Here is a 19,310-nt window from a genome sequence, read left to right on the forward strand (position 1 = left end):
ATGTCCTGCAGTAGTCTTGCTAAATCAGCCCTTTAATAAGCCATGGATGGAGATTTGGATTTGGACTTTTGACTGAATTCTCTGTACAGGCCAATGATTATGAAGGCGATTCTGATCTAACCATGAATTTATATATTGTGTCACTGGCCTGTGACGATTTAATTTCAATATGTAGCCTTAACTAGCTAGCTAACTTAGCTGATTCATTTTTGCCCATGCATTTTAGCAAGGTAGCCTACAAAAACTAAAACTAAAATAGTACTGAATGACAGACCCATAAAACATTTTGCAAACATGAAAGAAAGGAGAATGGCATTGGCATTCAACTAATCTACAAGTAGGGTGAGTCAACATTATTTGTTTAACTTGCGCATGCACACAAGCACGCACACACACACACCGACAGAAATCAGTACCATTGACAGCCACATGATACAGTGCATTCTGAAAATATTCAGACCTCTTGACTTTTTCCATATTTTGCTACGTTACAGCCTTATTCTAAAATTGATTAAATGAATTGTGTTCCTCATCAATCTGTACACAATACCCCATAATGACAAAATGAAAACATATATATTTTTTAATTTTTGCTAGTTTATAAACAAATAAAACCTTATTTACATACAGTACCAGTCAAATGTTTGGACACACCTACTCATTCAAGGGTTTTTCTTTATTTTTACTATTTCTTACATTGTAGAATAATAGTGAAGACATCAAAACTATAAATAACACATATGGAATGTAGTAACCAATTTTTTTTTCAACAAATCAAATATATATATTATATTTGAGATTCTTTAAATTAGTCACCCTTTGCCTTGATGACAGCAATGCACACTCATGGCATTCTCTCAACCAGCTTCAGGAGGTAGTCACCTGGAATGCATTTCAATTAACAGGTGTGCCTTGTTAAAAGTTTATTTCTGGAATTTCTTTCCTTCTTAATTAGTTCGAGCCAATCAGTTGAATTGTGTCAAGGTAGGGGTGGTATACAGAAGACATATTTGGTAAAATACCAAGTCCATATGCAAGAATAGCTCAAATAAGCAAAGAGAAATGACAGTCCATCATTACTTTAAGACATCATGAAGGTCAGTCAATCCGGAAAATTTCAAGAACTTTGAACGTTTTTTTAAGTGCATTTGCAAAAACCATCAAGTGCTATGATGAAACTGGCTCTCAGGAAACGAAGACCCAGAGTTACCTCTGCTGCTAAGTTCATTAGATTTACCAGCCTCAGAAATTGCAGCCCAAGTAAATGCTTCACAGAGTTTAAGTAACAGACACATCAACTGTTCAGAGGAGACTGTGTGAATCAGGTCTTCATGTTCGAATTTCTGCAAAGAAACCACTACTAAAGGACATCAATAAGAAGAAGAGACTTACTTGGGCCAAGAAACATAAGCAATGGATATTAGCCTGGGGGACATCTGTCCTTGGTCTGATGAGACCAAATTTGAGATTACTGGTTCCAACCGCTGTGTGTTTGTGAGACACAGAGTAAGTGAACGGAGGATCTGTGGTTCCCACCGTGAAGCATTGAGGATGAGGAGTGATGGTGTGGGGGTGCTTTGCTGGTGAAACTGTCAGTGATTTATTTAGAATTAAAGGTACACTTAACCAGTATATCTACCACAGCATTCAGCAGCGATATGCCATCCCATCTGGTTTGTGCTTAGTGGGACTATCATTTGTTTTTCAACAGGACAATGACCCAACATCCCTCCAGGCTGTGTAAGGGCTATAAATATAAAATATATTTTGATTTGTTTAACCTGTTGGGGCTAGGGGGCAGTATTTGCACGGCCGGATAAAAAACGTACCCGATTTAAACTGGTTACTACTCTTGCCCAGAAACGAGAATATGCATATAATTAGTAGATTTGGATAGAAAACACTCTAAAGTTTCTAAAACTGTTTGAATGGTGTCTGAGTATAACAGAACTCATATGGCAGGCCAAAACCTGAGAAGATTCCATACAGGAACTGCCCTGTCTGACAAGTTGTTCTCTTTCTAGGGCATCTCTATCAAAAATACAGCATCTGTGCTGTAACGTGACATTTTCTAAGGCTTCCATTGGCTCTCAGAAGGCGCCAGAAAGTGAAATGACGTCTCTGCAGTCTCTGGGCGAAAAACAGCAGGAGTTTTGTGAGTGGTCAGGCAGGGAACAATGACACTGGAGTGCGCGTGCACGAGACGACTCCATGTTTTCTTTCAGTCGATGAATGAATATAATGTCACCCGGTTGGAATTTTATCGCTATTTTACGAGAAAAATAGCTTAAAAATTTATTTTAAACAGCGTTTGACATGCTTTGAATACGGTAATGGAATATTTACAATTTTTTTGTCACGAAATGCGCCCGCGCGTCACCCTTCGGATAGTGACCTCAACGCATGAACAAAACGGAGCTATTTCAATATAACTATGGATTATTTCGAACCCAAACAACATATTTGTTGTTGAAGTAGAAGTCCTGGGAGTGCATTCTGACGAAGAACAGCAAAGGTAATCCAATTTTTCTTATAGTAAATCTGAGTTTGGTGAGTGCCAAACTTGGTGGGTGTGAAATAGCTAGCCGTGATGTCCGGGCTATGTACTCAGAATATTGCAAAATGTGCTTTCACCGAAAAGCTATTTTAAAATTGGACACCGCGATTGCATAAAGGAGTTCTGTATCTATAATTCTTAAAATAATTGTTATGTATTTTGTCAACGTTTATCATGAGTAATTTAGTAAATTCACCAGAAGTTTTCGGAGGGTATGCTAGTTCTGAACATCACATGCTAATGTAAAAAGCTGTTTTTTGATATAAATATAAACTTGATTGAACAAAACATGCATATATTGTATAACATAATGTCCTAGGAGTGTCATCTGATGAAGATCATCAAAGGTTAGTGCTGCATTTAGCTGTGGTTTTGGTTTTTGTGACATATGCTTGCTTTGAAAATGGCTGTGTAATTATTTTTTGGCAGGGTACCCTCCTGACATAATCTAATGTTTTGCTTTCGCTGAAAAGCCTTTTTGAAATTGGACAATGTGGTTAGATTAACGAGAGTCTTGTCTGTGTAAAATAGTCATATGTTTGAGAAATTGAAGTTATAGCATTTCTAAGGTATTTCTATTTCGCGCCACGCTCTACCATTGGATATTGGTGAGGCGTTCCGCTAGCAGAACGTCTGTCCCTAACTTAAACCAATAAAATAATGGCCAACCTGACCAGAGAGGTCCAGGACCTGAAGAACAGTTTACAGTTCTCCCAGGGTCTGCTCGATGAGTTGAAACAGGAGAATGGCAAGATAACAACATTCTGTAAGTAACTGACAGTAGATATAAGTTCTGTGTGTGAATCCATGATAACAATGTCAGATAAATCAGACTCGAGGGACAATCAAGGCGGAACAACATGGTCGTGGACAGAATTGCAGAATCTCCACATGAGACCTGGACGGAGTCTGAGGACAAAGTGAGGGAAATGAGCTCCGTGAAATTGAAGACGGACCACGAGAAGATTGAGGTGGAGTGCACCCACAGGACTTGAAAACCCACTACCGGCCCAGGTGACAGCCCCAGGCCGATAGTGGTTAAGTTCCAGAGGTTCAAGGACTAGGTAGGTGTTTTGGAAAGAGAAGAACATATATCTTCCTCAACGAGGACTATCCTGAAGCTGTGCGCCAGAAGAGGAAAGAACTGATCCAAGCCATGAAAGCTGCCAGAGCGCGTGGGGACATTGCTTACATCTGCTATGACAGGCTCATTGTCCACCCTCCCTCCCAGAAGCCTGGAGAGGATGAGAGAGCCAAGCCTATGGGTTCGTAGCTTCAACCCCACAGCACGCACGCACGCACGCACACACACACACCAATTGATTGCTTTGTCTGCTCTTTTCAGTATTATGTCTTTCTCTGATAAGCTACTCAGGAAAGGGCTGAAAACAGCCCATATTAATATATGTAGCCTTAGAAATAAGGTTCATGAAATCAATAACTTGCTGACATCAGATAACATTCATATATTAGCCATTTCTGAGACTCACTTAGATAATTCATTTGGTGATAGAGCAGTACCAATACAAGGATATAACATCTATAGAAGATACAGAAACGTATGGGGGAGGTGTTGCTGTAAACATTCAGAGCCATATCCTTGTAATGCTTAGAGAAGGACTTATGTCAAGTGTTATTGAGGTGTTGTGGTTGCAGGTTCACTTGGCACATCTAAAGCCTTTTCTTTTGGGGTGTTGCTATAGGCCACCAAGTGCTAACAGTCAGTATCTAAGTAATACGTGTGAAATGCTTGATAGTGTATGTGATGTAAACAGAGAGGTCTACTTTCTTGGAGCCCTGAACATTGACTGGTTTTCATCAAGCTGTCCCCTCAAGAGGAAGCTTCTTACTGTAACCAGTGCCTGTAATCTGGTTCAGATTATTAATCAACCTACCAGGGTGTTTACAAACACTACAGGAACAAGATCATCCACATGTATCGATCACATTTTAGTCATTTAGCAGACGCTCTTATCCAGAGCAACTTACAGTAGTGAATACATACATTTCATTTTCATTTCATGATTTTTTTATTTTTGTTGTACTGGCCCCCCGTGGGAATCGAACCCACAACCCTGGCGTTGCACACACCAAGCTCTACCAACTGAGCCACAGGGAAGGCATGACACCACTCTCCAAAAATCAAGATCTGAAGGCTCTAATTTTGCCTTATCTGTATTATTGTCCAGTCGTGTGGTCCAGTGCTGCAAAAATACCTAGTTAAGCTGCAGCTGGCACAGAACAGAGCGGCACTTCTTTCTCTTCATTGTAATCAGAGGGCTGATATAAATACTATGCATGCCAGTCTCTCTTTGCTAAGAGTTGAGGAGAGACTGACTTCATCACTTCTTCTTTTTATTTATTTTTATTTATTTATTTATTTCACCTTTATTTAACCAGGTAGGCAAGTTGAGAACAAGTTCTCATTTACAATTGCGACCTGGCCAAGATAAAGCAAAGCAGTTCGACAACATACAACAACACAGAGTTACACATGGAGTAAACAACATACAGTCAATAATAATTATAATTATTATAAGAAACATTGTGTTGAAAATCCCAAATTGTTTGCATGGTTCACTTGCACACAGGTCTGACACACACACTTACCCCACCAGACATGCCACCAGGGGTCTTTTCACAGTCCCCAAATAATCAATTCAAGAAAGCTTACAGTATTATATAGAGCCATTATTGCATGGAACTCCGTTTCATCTCATATTGCTCAAATAAATAGCAAACCTGGTTTCAAAAACAGATAAAGCAACACCTCACGGCACAACTCCTCTCCCCTATTTGACCTAGATAGCCTTTTTTTTTAAATGTATGTAGTTCTGTCCTTGAGCTGTTCTTGTTTATTTATGTTCTGTATAAAGTCATGCTTCATGTTTTGTGTGGACCCCAGGAAGAGTAGCTGCTGCTTTTGCAACAGCTAATGGGGATCCTAATAAAATACCAAATACCAAATATATCAATGCAGCCATTTCATATGAAGGGTTGTTTCTTGACAGGGCCTGTAGGTCTGTGATGGAGCATGGAAACCTCTGTATGGGTGCAGAAAAAACACTCCAGGAGACTCATTAAACCAGTTGTGAAATGTGATGTCTTTACCCGTCATCCATTGACTCTGTTCTCTCTTCCAGACATGGACCCACCCCTGAGCCCTGTAAGAAATGCCGTCACTCTGAGAGCTGGGACCAGTCCAGATTCCAATTACAGGTCATGATTTATAACATTACTCCATTCTGTCTAGAACTGTAGGGTAAACTGTGCCATTGTCTTGCATGCCAACCACAACACTATCTTGTCAGTGCCACTCAGATATATAGCACTAGGTGAAACTATTTTAAAACACATAAGGTCGATGTCAAATTTAGCATAATACACAAATCCACATAAAAATCTTTCAGTTTAAGCTAGAGATATCTGAGACGTCCAGAAATTCTGTCTTCTCACAAAATCGTCTGTAGTGTCCGAACTGTTTGGCCTACACAATAATATCACACTAATAACAACACTTTGTGCAAATTTAAATGGCAGTTGTTTTGCTCTAGGATGCCCACAGGCCTCAAAACTCGTCTGAAGGTCCCCCGGTGCCAGTTGAAAACATTTATGGAAGTACAGTATATATGTTGACTGTTTAGTGGGGAACAAAAGGGGTTAAATACATGTAAAAAAAAAATATATATATATATATAAAGAAATCTGATGTTTCTTATATCTCTCACATATAGGATAGACACTTCATAACAAACTTCCTTTAGATTTTTGGGTGACTATCTGTTGTTCCATGTAGTGAGTGTGTTTGATAGGGCTAATAGCAGTAAGGTCAAAAATAATTTGACAGGGCTTAAATGTATGGGTTAAATACCAAACACTGAGCATTGGGAGGTCTATGTGACTGGCAATGACATCTAACAACTATTATAAACTTGACTAAATGACCTGAACTTAGTTTCAGATCATGTTACAGACAAAATGCAAGCGTATGAAAACTGTACAGAGCATCCAATAAAGTTGAAGGTAACACTTTACTTGGATAGTCCATCTGTACGTCATCTACAGACGAGAGGTAACATTTCAACTAACTATCTGCTAATCCTAACTCTAACCCTAACCTTTACCCTTATCCTAACCTTAAACTTAACCCTTATCATAACCCTAACCTTAACCCTTACTCTAACCCTTATTCTAAACCTAACCCCAACCATAACTTTAGCAAGCAGCTGCTTATCAACAGATAGTTTGTTGATAGTATGACAATCTGTAGTGCATTTACAGATGGAAGATCCAGACTATCCAAATAACGTGTGACCAAGTTGAATAGTGCCCAGGTTTCATCAGAACAGTTTTTTTTTTTACAGTGCACACATTAAACGTAATTCTAAAGTAAACTAACCGATCCTTCTCCTCACTCCCCAACCCTTACTATTTCTTCATTTTGGGTTTGCATGGCTTTTTATGGCTTTTTATAAGTATCAGAATAGCGTTGTGCCTACAGGTATTTTCTGTACAGTACGTAAAACAATGATATGCTTTGTGTCCTGGGGATGTTGGCTAGAGTGAAGGCTAGAGATGTTTTAGCTGAGGTTATTCCCAGAAGTGAAAAGGTATGGATATGACTTCAATCGTATATTTTTGTTTTTGTGCAGGCCTACTGTGAACAGTATAGGGACTGCGTAAACCTGTTCTTCTTCTTAGTGTCATGATAGTGTGGGAATCACTGAATTAATCCAAATGCTACGTATCAAGTATACTTTGTAGTCAATGAGGCAAAGAGTCATTTGTTGACAGGTACTTAACGACAAACTCCTCCCTTCTAAATGACCCGAGATTCACACCCAGCTATCTAAACCCTATGACTTCCCTCTCATTTCTCATTAGGTAAAAGTACCTGGAACAACCTTCAGTTTTAATCCTGTTCTCATCATCAGCTCCAGACTTGACACTAGCGCCCCAGGCTTAAAACAACTTGCCTGTGACTAACTTTTCTATTTTCCACCCAACCTCAACTCCAGGAAGAGATTCCTGAGGTTGGAAATCAGACTGAAAGCTGGTTGGTCCTCATCTTGGCTCAGTTTTTTTAATGTGATTCCCAGACTGTGACGTGGAGGTCATTCAAATGATTTGTGATCACATTTTAACATAGAGGTATATAAAAAAAGAATTCAAGTCTCAAATTGTTATTATATGCTCACAGCACTGTGTCAGAAGAAGACCCAAAACATTTTTTTCTAGTAGAGAGCTTGAGGAACACACACACCAACATGTACGGCACTCTAAAAAAAAGAAAAAACATTGTATTTCTAATGTAATTTATTTGTATCGCAATTGTATTCATTTTATTCTTTATCTTGATTGGGAGCTCATAGAGAGAGGGAAGTTATACACATAACCATGTTTTCCACTGTCAAAAAAGGACCATTATAAAACCAGAAAGCACATGCACACTCACAAACACAGTCACATTCATGGTACTCCGATGAGAGGAGTACAACCAGACAACATGAGGCTGCTCTCTACTGTTCTCTTGCAATGAACACACACATGCATGTATGCGCACACCCACACACACACCCAGGCACACACCCACCCACATACACACAAACCATTCCAGCTTGTTGATATACTCTGACACCCGAAAAACTGGCATAAACAACTTTGTGTGCCAAGTTTCTACAGTGTCTACATATCCAACATTCAGCTCAATAGGAGGCTACAGGGAGGAAAGACGCCCTGTTTGTCCTCACAAGACTTGCTTCATGCATAGATAGGCATACAATTTTATCTGAAGTGCCAGGGAAAACACTGGAAATGATACACCTCATAGCAGATGATCAGAACTGTACAGAACATACAGTACATTTACAATGTGGCATGCATTTCATGGTACTCAGATGAGATGAGTATAACCAGACAACATGAGGCTGGGGACTGTGGCTCACTCCTACTCTCTACTTTTCTTTTACAGTTAAAACATCAGTACGTACTGAATTAAAACGGTGGGAAATCTTACCTTGTGATGGCAGGTGTGGGTGCAGGATTTTGCTCCATCCAAGCAGAAACAAAAGTCTGGGTAAGGTTACGCCTCCCTAGTCTAGGAGCTAGTGACATGAATTCCCTGTAACTGGCTGATATTGTCTGAATGAGACCAAGGCCTTTACCAATACCAAGGTGTTGTTCTGGTGAGACATTGCCTTAACTCATTCTGACATAGGGGAATGCCACACAGGGATGATTGTACTTCTAAATACCACTCTTAAATCTTTCTGACCCTCTTAAAGGGGCAAGCTGAGGTATGGGGCTGGAGAAATTGTTTACTTTGTTTACAAAGTAAAACAAGCTTACATTTTGGGTTCTGATGAGGTACGACAGTTGAGCTAAGCTCATGAGGCATTTATAAGTTCTTCAAGAATCAATGGGTACACGTCATTAACTTCTAAGTTAAAAAAATGTATGTAGCTACTGTAACCTACCTGGTTAAATAAAGGTGAAATAAAATAAATAAATAAAGATAACTGACTTAAAGATTTTAAATGGCCGTGATCAAGGTGTCCTGAGCTGGAGGGAATAGCAATAGCAGAAACCAAAGAAGAAAATCCAGTATGCTAATGTAGACTAGTGCGTGTGTGTGTGTGTGAGTTGACTGTGTTATGTTACTACATGTTGGATCCTCTGTCCACTGCCACATAAAGGGAGGTAAATACCTTGACTGTGTTATGTTACTACATGTTGGATCCTCTGTCCACTGCCACATAAAGGGAGGTAAATACCTTGACTGTGTTATGTTACTACATGTTGGATCCTCTGTCCACTGCCACATAAAGGGAGGTAAATACCTTGACTGTGTTATGTTACTACATGTTGGATCCTCTGTCCACTGCCACATAAAGGGAGGTAAATACCTTGACTGTGTTATGTTACTACATGTTGGATCCTCTGTCCACTGCCACATAAAGGGAGGTAAATACCTTGACTGAGAACAGATGAAACCAAACCGCTTGAGACTTCCACTACTAACTGTTCCAAATCATGCAGCAAAGAGTCATGTTAGAATTCAGTGTTTATATAGCAGCACAAATGAATGGATAAGATTGGATCTAGAATGTAGTCTCACTAAAGTATTTGTTCACAGGTTCTCATGTGAGACAGACATCTATCTGGACATTCCTCCCTCAAACAATGATATTCTGTGTATGATAAATATTCAGAACACAATATTGGCACATTGATAATGGTTGAACACAATACACGTATAATGCTCTGAAGCAACAGAAGAAAAAACAGTGAAAACTGAGTGTTCCTTATAATAGTGCTAAGTAGAAACAATGAGGCGTCATCAATAAGTAGTTTCATAGTTACGCAGAGAATCAATTCCCACTGGGCAAAAACTGGTTGCATCAACGTTGTTTCCACATCATTTCAACCAAAAAATGCAATCTGATGACATTGAATGAAATGTGGAAAACTGATTGGATTTGCAAAAAGTCTTCAACGTAAGGGAATTAGTCTTTCTTTCACCCAACTTTTCACCTAAATCCAATGACATGGTGACATATTTTGTTTATTTCATGTTGAATTCACATTATTTGACATTTCAACCAAATGTAAATAAACATTTGACGTTTAAATGATGTCTGTGCCCAGTGGGTTGACCCATAACAACACACCAAAGAATAACAAGGGTTGTCCATGCTAGGGGTTTCCCACAAAGAATTTCAGGGGCATCCGCACAGTAACATGTAAAGAGGAAGTGAAGGTACTGTATATGTATGGATCTCCGAGTTAGTCTGTTTACCCTCTCCTTGTTGTCATTGACAACCGTCAGAACAGTTGAGTGACTTGTGTCTCTATGACAACGGAGCGGACAGGCCTCACTCCTCTTCATCTTCTTCCTCTGCCTCTTCATCTTTTGTTCGAGGCACGGAGGTCAGCAACAGGGTGTCTGCGTGCACCTCCTCGTCATCTGATTGGACAACATGGGTGTCGGTCCCGCCCCCGCTGGTGTCACTGGAACCGGAAGAGGTGGATGACATGCGAGATTTTGACCCCTGGCGAATGTCGCAAGTTGGCACACGCTCCCTGTAGACAACTTCTTTACTCTCGTCTTCCTCGTCTTCCTCTTCATCGTCTACCTCTGGTGTGGGCCAGAGGAGCAGACAGAAGACATGAGTACAAAATAATAGGAAAAGGAACAAACATCATGACACTGAGGTTCAAGGCATAGAAATTATATGAAAAGGACTGTAATTACCACTGAAAGGAATTTGTATCAACCCAGACAGTCTTTGTTGGGATCATTTGAAATGTCACTTACAGTTACCATCCTTTCACAGTACCTCACCATTTTCTCAGTGCTGTGTAAACAACAGGATGTCATCAGTCTCACTGCCATAACATTTGAGATGGAAGTCTTATGTTCTGTTGATACCGTCTCTATTATTAAATCAAATGCAATAACAGACTGATGAAGAGATGGTAACACTTTATTTGGATAGTCCATCTGTAGATGTTCTACAGACTATCAGTAACATTTCAAGTAACTATTGTGGTATCCCAGGAGGTCTACCCTGGGGGATGGTAATGGAGGGGAGGTATGTGAGGCGACGTTGGCTCCCTCTGATGGGAAAATGGGAGCTGGGCACCCCGACACGGACAGCTCCAGGTGGAGGTAACTAGGGAAAAGTGCCAACCAGCCGTGGAGGCCAAATAAAAGGAGGACTGTGGCACACCGTGAGGGAGAATGGGGAGAGACCGACACTAAGCAAAAGTAGAGGAGAAGGACTACGCCAAACCTAAGTGATTTTCTTTGTTACTTTTATTTTCTGTCCTAGTAAAGTTGTTTTTGCTGACTAAAACCTCCCTGTCTCTGTGTCAATCTCTGCACGCTCAACCCAACACCCCACGGTTTACCACACTATCTACTAACCCTAGCCCTAACCTTAACCCTTATTCTAACCTTAACCCTAGCCTTAACTCTAACCTTAACCTTTACCCTAGCACTTAATCTAAACCTTAACCTAACCTTAGCAAGCAGCTGCTTATCAACAGATCGTCAGTTGCTTATCAACAGTTACTTATCAACAGACAGTATGACCATCTGTAGAGCAAATAAAGTGTGACCATATATCCCTTGATGATAGGTGGGGCAAACCACACGCTTTCAACTGTTTGTAATGAGTTTCTAGTGGGTGTGATGGGTAAACCAGTTAATGACAGTAATATTGGCTCTAAAAGAGAATTCATGAGATCTATGTCTTCAGTATGTCAATAGTGTCTAACAAATAAAGTTGTTCCTTTCATACTGAGTTATTGATATATAAAACAAGCCAAAAGGTTTGCACCAATTTCCTCCCTGAGAGTCTCTCGATACACCTGATCCCTCTCTATCACCACAGTGATCTGATGCCAGGGTAAATCCAGGGTAAACAAAACTGCTTCTGAAAACAGAATCCACATTTTCCATACGTCAGTTTGCATGAAAGAGAAACACAACCTTTTCTGGGTGGTGCAGACATTTCACACACACATAATACAAAAGCAGTTTCAATCTCGTGTGTCATACTTCTAGCTTTAGTTTGCATCTTAAATGTGATAATGCACCAATCAGATTGTGAAGTCTTTGTGCGTGAGGGTAGAGCAGCAAAGAGAGTTTTGAAAAGGACAGGGGTGAGTTGATAAACCTGTAGGGTCACAATGTCAGGAGCAGGAAAACCAGAGAGATAATAAGGTTCCATTCTAGAACAGCTACACTCTACCAAAGAACCACTAGACTAGAACCACTAGACCACCACTAAAACCCCCAATAGAACCACCACTAGAACCACCACTAGAACCACCACTACAACAACTACAACCACCACTGGAAGCACTAGAACCACCACTACAACCACTAGAACCACCACCAGAACAATCACTACAACCACCACTACAACCACCAGAACTACCACTAGAACCACTAGAACCATCACTAGAACCAACCCTATAACTACTAGAACTACCACTAGAACAACCACTAGAACCACCACCGGAACTACTAGAACCACCACTAGTACAACAACTAGAACCACTAGAACTACCACTAGAACCACCAGAACTATCACTAGAACCACTAGAACCATCACTAGAACCACCACTATAACTCCTAGAACTACCAATTGAGCAACCACTAGAACCACCACCGGAACTACTAGAACCACCACTAGTACAACAACTAGAACCACTAGAACTACCACTAGAACCACCAGAACTATCACTAGAACCACTAGAACCACTAGAACCACCACTAGAACTACTAGAACCACCACTAGAACCATTGGAACCACCACTAAATCCACCAGAACTACCACTAGAACTATCACTAGAACCACCACTAGAACCACCAGAACTACCCCTAGAACCACTAGAACCACCACTTGAACTACAAGAACTACAACTAGAACCATTAGAACCACCACTGGAACCACCACCAGAACCACCACTAGAACCACTAGAATCACCACTAGAATCACCACTAGAACCACTAGAACCACCACTAGAACCACCACTAGAACAACTAGAACCACCACTGGAACCACTAGAACCACCACTGGAACCACTAGAACCACCACTGGAACCACCACTGAAACTACTAGGCCTATGCACTCAAGTACAGAACAGCTCTACATTCTAGTTCAGAAGAGACTGGTCATTGTTGGAAGAGTGTGGCCATCCTTTCATGAAACATGAAAACATGTGTACTTTTTTGATATACTAAATATCTTAAAATGTCTAACTGTAAGTCGCCCTGTAAAAGAGCTTCTACTAAGTGACTAAAATGTAAATGCAAATGTCACCAAAAATACTTTTTTGCAAGGTAGTCTCAACAGCACCCCATATACGGGAGGAGGGCAATGTTTGTCCTCTAGCTCCACTGACTCCAGTTCAAACCCAGGGAGAATGAACAGGTAACCAATCAGATCTCATGCAGTAGCAAGTACTTTTTTCTTTCCCATCCAATCAAATGATTGAATAATCTCACATGCTGTAGCCCACATGCTTGATTCAGAAGATCAATATAGAGAGAGAGATTTGTAATTCAGAGAAGAATACATAGACATTTTCAAGTTAGCTAAGCATACTATAGCTAGCATGTTTCACAATGGAGTTATTAATTTCGAAAAGGTAAGACTGTGTTTTTAATTGTGCTGCTACTGTGCATACATGAGCTTGTTAGCTAGCGAGCGCAGGGAAATTACTAACAGCTTAAAGAAAAATATGTTTTTTTTCCCCAAAAATGTCCTCGATCCTCCTCAAATTCTAAGTATAAAGTCACTACTGCTTTTGTTCCTTTTTATAATGACTTGATTTCCACTCTAGAATGGCTAATTGTACATTCCACTCTAAAAAGAAAATATCTCCACATTTAAACCTTATTTTAAGAAACGAAGTGTCCAATTATGGGCCCCCTCCCCTAAAAGCACACCTGGTAAGTATGTTATTTATGGGGCCAGGAAGGTGGCATAATTACCTGGTAAAGGGGAGGCCAGTGGGCTGTTGTTGGCCCCAGAGTTGAGGAACACATCCAGAGCTTCCTGGTCAGAGATGTCCATGAGGTCCATCTGCTCCAGCATGTCCACGTTCACCTCCATAGAGGAGATACTGCCCATGGGAGCTGTATGGACAACACATCACACTCAGATGCTGGCTGTATATTTACTACTTATCATTAAATCAATTATGTGCTGTTTATTTGGACTGTAATGTGCGTTCTAATAAGTCCATAGATTACATAATAGAGGCTTATCCTTTGTGTACGTGTTTAACTATTCTTGTGGTGACCAGAAGTCCCCACAAGAATAGTTAAAGAACCAACATTTGACCAAATGGAACATTTGGTTGTAAGTGTGCGGGTGTGGGTGTGTAGGTGTGTGTGTTGAACATCTCTCACGTTTCCTGCTGTCAATGTGCAGGTGGGCTGAGGACAGGAGGATGTCCATATCGTGCTGATACACCTCCTCAAAGAAGCGCTGTCTCTCCCTCAGCTTCAGATGCTGGGCTGAGTCATTGTCCAACACAATCTGAGAGTTGTCTGTCTCCACTAGCAATCAAAGCATAACACATACAGCCCAAATGTCACTTAAACTCCTCAACAGGTATGTGTTGTATAGGTTGACGTTTGCATTGTCAGGCCAACAGAGGGCGGTAAAACATCAACATTTTCAGCTTGGGACTATCTGGATGTATTGGATTGCATAGATATCAGTTTGAGAAAACCCATCTAAAACCCATTTAAAACACGTGGGATATACTCAGGATGAGGAGACCAATAACAATGCATTTCTTTGAACATGTAATAAAACATGTGCTATCACAGACTGGAACATGTTCCGGGATTCTTCCGATGACATTGAGGAATACACCACATCAGTCACTGGCTTTATCAATAAGTGCATTGAGGACGTTGTCCCCACAGTGACTGTATGTACATACCCCAACCAGAAGCCAAGGATTACAGGCAACATTCGCACTGAGCTAAAGGGTAGAGCTGCCGCTTTCAAGGTGCGGGACTCTAACCCAGAAGCTTACAAGAAATCCCGCTATGCCCTGCGACGAACCATCAAACAGGCAAAGCGTCAATACAGGGCTAAGATTGAATCATACTACACTGGCTCTGATGCACGTCGGATGTGGCAGGGCTTGCAAACTATTACAGACTACAAAGGCAAGCACAGCCGCGAGCTGCCCAGTGACACGAGCCTACCAGATGAGCTAAATCACTTCTATGCTCGCTTCGAGGCAACCAACACTGAGGCATGCATGAGAGCATCAGCTGTTCCGGACGACTGTGTGATCACGCTCTCTGTAGCTGACGTGAGTAAGACCTTTTAAACAGGTCAACATACACAAGGCTGCGGGGCCAGATGGATTACCAGGACGTGTGCTCCGGGCATGTGCTGACCAACTGGCAGGTGTCTTCACTGACGTTTTCAACACGTCCCTGATTGAGTCTGTAATACCAACATGTTTCAAGCAGACCACCATAGTCCCTGTGCCCAAGAACACAAAGGCAACCTTCCTAAATGACTACAGACCCGTAGCACTCACGTCCGTAGCCATGAAGTGCTTTGAAAGGGTGGTAATGGCTCACATCAACACCATTATCCCAGAAACCCTGGACCCACTCCAATTTGCATACCGCCCAAACAGATCCACAAATGATGCAATCTCTATTGCACTCCACACTACCCTTTCCCACCTGGACAAAAGGAACACCTATGTGAGAATGTTATTCATTGACTACAGCTCAGCATTCAACACCATAGTACCGTCAAAGCTCATCACTAAGCTAAGGACCCTGGGACTTAACACCTTCCTCTGCAACTGGATCCTGGACTTCCTGACGGACCGCCCCCAGTTGGTGAGGGTAGGTAAAAACACATCCGCCACGCTAATCCTCAACACAGGGTACCCTCAGGGGTGCGTGCTCAGTCCCGTCCTGAACTCCCTGATCACTCATGACTGCACGGCCAGGAACAATTCCAATACCATCATTAAATTTGCCGATGACACAACTGTGGTAGTTCTGATCACCGACAACGACGAGACAGCCTATAGGGAGGAGGTCAGAGATCTGGCCGGGTGGTGCCAGAATAACAACCTATCCCTCAACGTAACCAAGACTAAGGAGATGATTGTGGACTACAGGAAAAGGAGCACCGAGCACACCCCCATTCTCATCAACCGGGCTGTAGTGGAGCAGGTTGAGAGCTTCAAGTTCCTTGGCGTCCACATCAACAACAAACTAGAATGGTCCAAACACACCAAGACAGTCGTGAAGAGGGCACGACAAAGCCTATTACCCCTCAGGAAAATTTGGCATGGGTCCTGAGATCCTCAAAGGGTTCTACAGCTGCAACATCGAGAGCATCCTGACCGGTTGCATCACTGCCTGGTACGGCAATTGCTTGGCCTCCGACCGCAAGGCACTTCAGAGGGTAGTGCGTACGGCCCAGTACATCACTGGGGCAAAGCTGCCTGCCATCCAGGACCTTTACACCAGGCGGTGCCAGAGGAAGGCCCTAAATATTGTCAAAGACCCCAGCCACCCCAGTCATAGACTGTTCTCTCTACTACCGCATGGCAACAAAGGGCTTCTTAACAGTTTTTACCCCCAAGCCATAAGACTCCTGAACAAGTAGCCAAATGGTTACCTGGACTATTTGCATTGTGTGCCCCCCCCCCCCCCCCCGCTCCTCTCTGTTTATCTTATATGCATACTCACTTTAACAATACATTCATGTACATACTTCCTCAATTGGCCCAACCAACCAGTGCTCCCGCACATTGGCTAACCGGGCTATCTGCATTGTGTCCCACCACCCGCCAACCCCTCTTTTTACGCTACTGCTACTCTCTGTTCATCATATATGCATAGTCACTTTAACCATACCTACATGTACATACTACCTCAAAAAGCCTGACTAAACAGTGTCTGTATATAGCCTTGCTACTCTTATTTTCAAATGTCTTTTTACTGTTTTATTTCTTTACTTACTTACACACACACACACACACACACACATACCTTTTTTTTCACACTGTTGGTTAGAGCCTGTAAGTAAGTATTTCACCCTAAGGTCTACACCTGTTGTATTCGGCGCACGTGACAAATAAACTTTGATATGATGTGTTTTGATTTATGCATTTCTTTCGCAAATGAAATTAGGAATGTAATTTATGCCATTTCTCTGGAGCCATTCTGAAATCCAAAATGTGGGTAACAAATTGCAGTCTATTCCCAGGAGAAAGGGAGGACACATGTCCCCAGGCACACCTCCAGTCAGTCCTGTCCTGTCCTGGGCTAACCAGCTGGGGTTGTATAACTGTGTTATGTCCTCCTCAGCACACTCCAGTCACACTCCCACTGGGCCCAATGAGCTGACACTGTGACTCATGTCACCCCCTGTGTGTGTGTGTGTGACTGCGTGTGTGTGTGACCTTGTGTGTGTGACTGTGTGTGTGTGTGTGTGCATGACTGCATGTGTGTGTGCATGCAAATTACCTGACATTGGCCTTTGCTGTGGATTCAGCTAAACATTTAAACACTAACTTCTGCCATTTGAGTGGCCATCCTTCTTCAGAGTTATTATATGGTCTGTTTTCACGCTGTCAATCACAAGTGTCATCAATCAACACTCAGCCTGATACTGAAGTTAGTAAGTTGTCACTCATTCCTTCTAGAAGCCTGTAATTCGCTCATTCGTTGCAGGCAGACTCCAGTTTGTTAGACCAACTGTTGATATAGGGGATATTACCATGGAGAAAAGATGCACTCAGCCTGTATATTTAATAAAGAAAGAGGTTGAGAGTTTTTGCTGTATATAACCATTTCTGTAAAGTCTCTCGGCTTTAGGAGTCAGGCTGAGAGTTATGTGTGTCTCGTGCCATGCAGCCTGGGTTGTGCCCTATGCAGAAGGGCACGGGGTTGGAGACACCCACAAACCGGGGGGGGGGGGGGTCGCTCTAATAAGACAGTCACACAGGAATACCAAGGCAACTAAGAGACGGTTGATGATGACTTGACTGTACAGCTTATGTAAACTACAGCGCCCTTAGCCACCGAGCCCACGGATCGGTCAAAGAGGTCCCACACATATAGGCAAGCAGAAACACACACGGGTGTGCACATGCACGCTGCACACACACACACACACACACACACACACACACACACACACACACACACACACACACACACACACACACACACACACACACACACACACACACACAAATAGAAACCCATGCATAGGTACAAGTCTTCATGTATGCCTCTGTGTTTCTCTCCCTGACCTGGCCCTTTGTAGGACACTATGGATGTGAAGACTGACTCATCCCGTAGTTGAACCAGTGTAGGTGGCCTCCATCCACAGAAGATCAGTTCAGCTCAGTGTGAGATGAAAGAATGAAGTTGAAATGGTCCCCTTGGGGAAGTCACCCACTCCCTGCCTCTGCCTTAGTCCACTAATGATGTTTCAACATGTAGAACTATTAAATTAACTGGAATATCATCTAAACGTACCCTCATCATTTCTGTAAGTTGGCTGGCTCAGACAAGGTTCCACAGATAGATACTCACTAATCAGAGGCATCTGAATCAAATGTAATGACTGATCATTGTATAATGAGCGTGGTGTAATAATGACGCATTCTCCATTCATCTCTAAGTGGGAAACTTCAAAGACTGGGCTTGACGTTCAGGGCCAGTTCAGTCAAGGGTAATGAGACTGAGTCAGGCACTGAGTATGGGAGTTCATTGTTCAACTTGCCATTAGTGATTATGTATATGTCAAGACTCATCAGCCATGTAGAAGTATTTGGGAAACTGCTGTAAAGTATGTAAGTTTGGTAACACTTTAGTTAACGCCCAGCGTCATAACACATTATGACACGGTCATAACCTGTTATAATACGATCACAACACTGTCATGACACATATATTTAGACCTGTTGTGACATATATTGCGTTATTTCATGGCTGGTTATGACAACAACATTATAGTGTAAAAATCCACAAAACCTATCACACAAGGCAAAACATTACATTACACCCTAGCCTACTTGTCAACAGTCTGTTTATGTTGTATAACATTTTGTTAATTATCATTGTAATTGCTCACACATCGATGTCAGACATGCACCTGCCCCAATGCTGTGTTGCTGATGACTGCGATGAATGCAGGAGCAGATTTCAGGAACAGGAGAAGACACC

General features: G+C 41.9%; 1 protein-coding gene across 1 annotated transcript in view; it reads right to left on the reverse strand.

Annotated features, from left to right (window-relative positions):
* Positions 1-9,503: 9,503 nt before the first annotated feature.
* The window catches only part of LOC115168385 (dysbindin), a 19,443-nt gene continuing 9,636 nt past the window's right edge, over positions 9,504-19,310 (reverse strand). The window contains exons 2-4 of the mRNA XM_029723602.1: positions 14,487-14,636; positions 14,067-14,210; positions 9,504-10,694 (exon numbers count right to left, since the gene is read on the reverse strand). Coding sequence (XP_029579462.1) covers positions 10,432-10,694; positions 14,067-14,210; positions 14,487-14,636 — 557 coding nt within the window. The 3' untranslated portion in view covers positions 9,504-10,431. The remainder of the gene's footprint in view (positions 10,695-14,066; positions 14,211-14,486; positions 14,637-19,310) is intronic.

Source organism: Salmo trutta, chromosome 30 (genome assembly GCF_901001165.1).
Source record: "Salmo trutta chromosome 30, fSalTru1.1, whole genome shotgun sequence".
NCBI classification, from domain to species: domain Eukaryota; kingdom Metazoa; phylum Chordata; class Actinopteri; order Salmoniformes; family Salmonidae; genus Salmo; species Salmo trutta.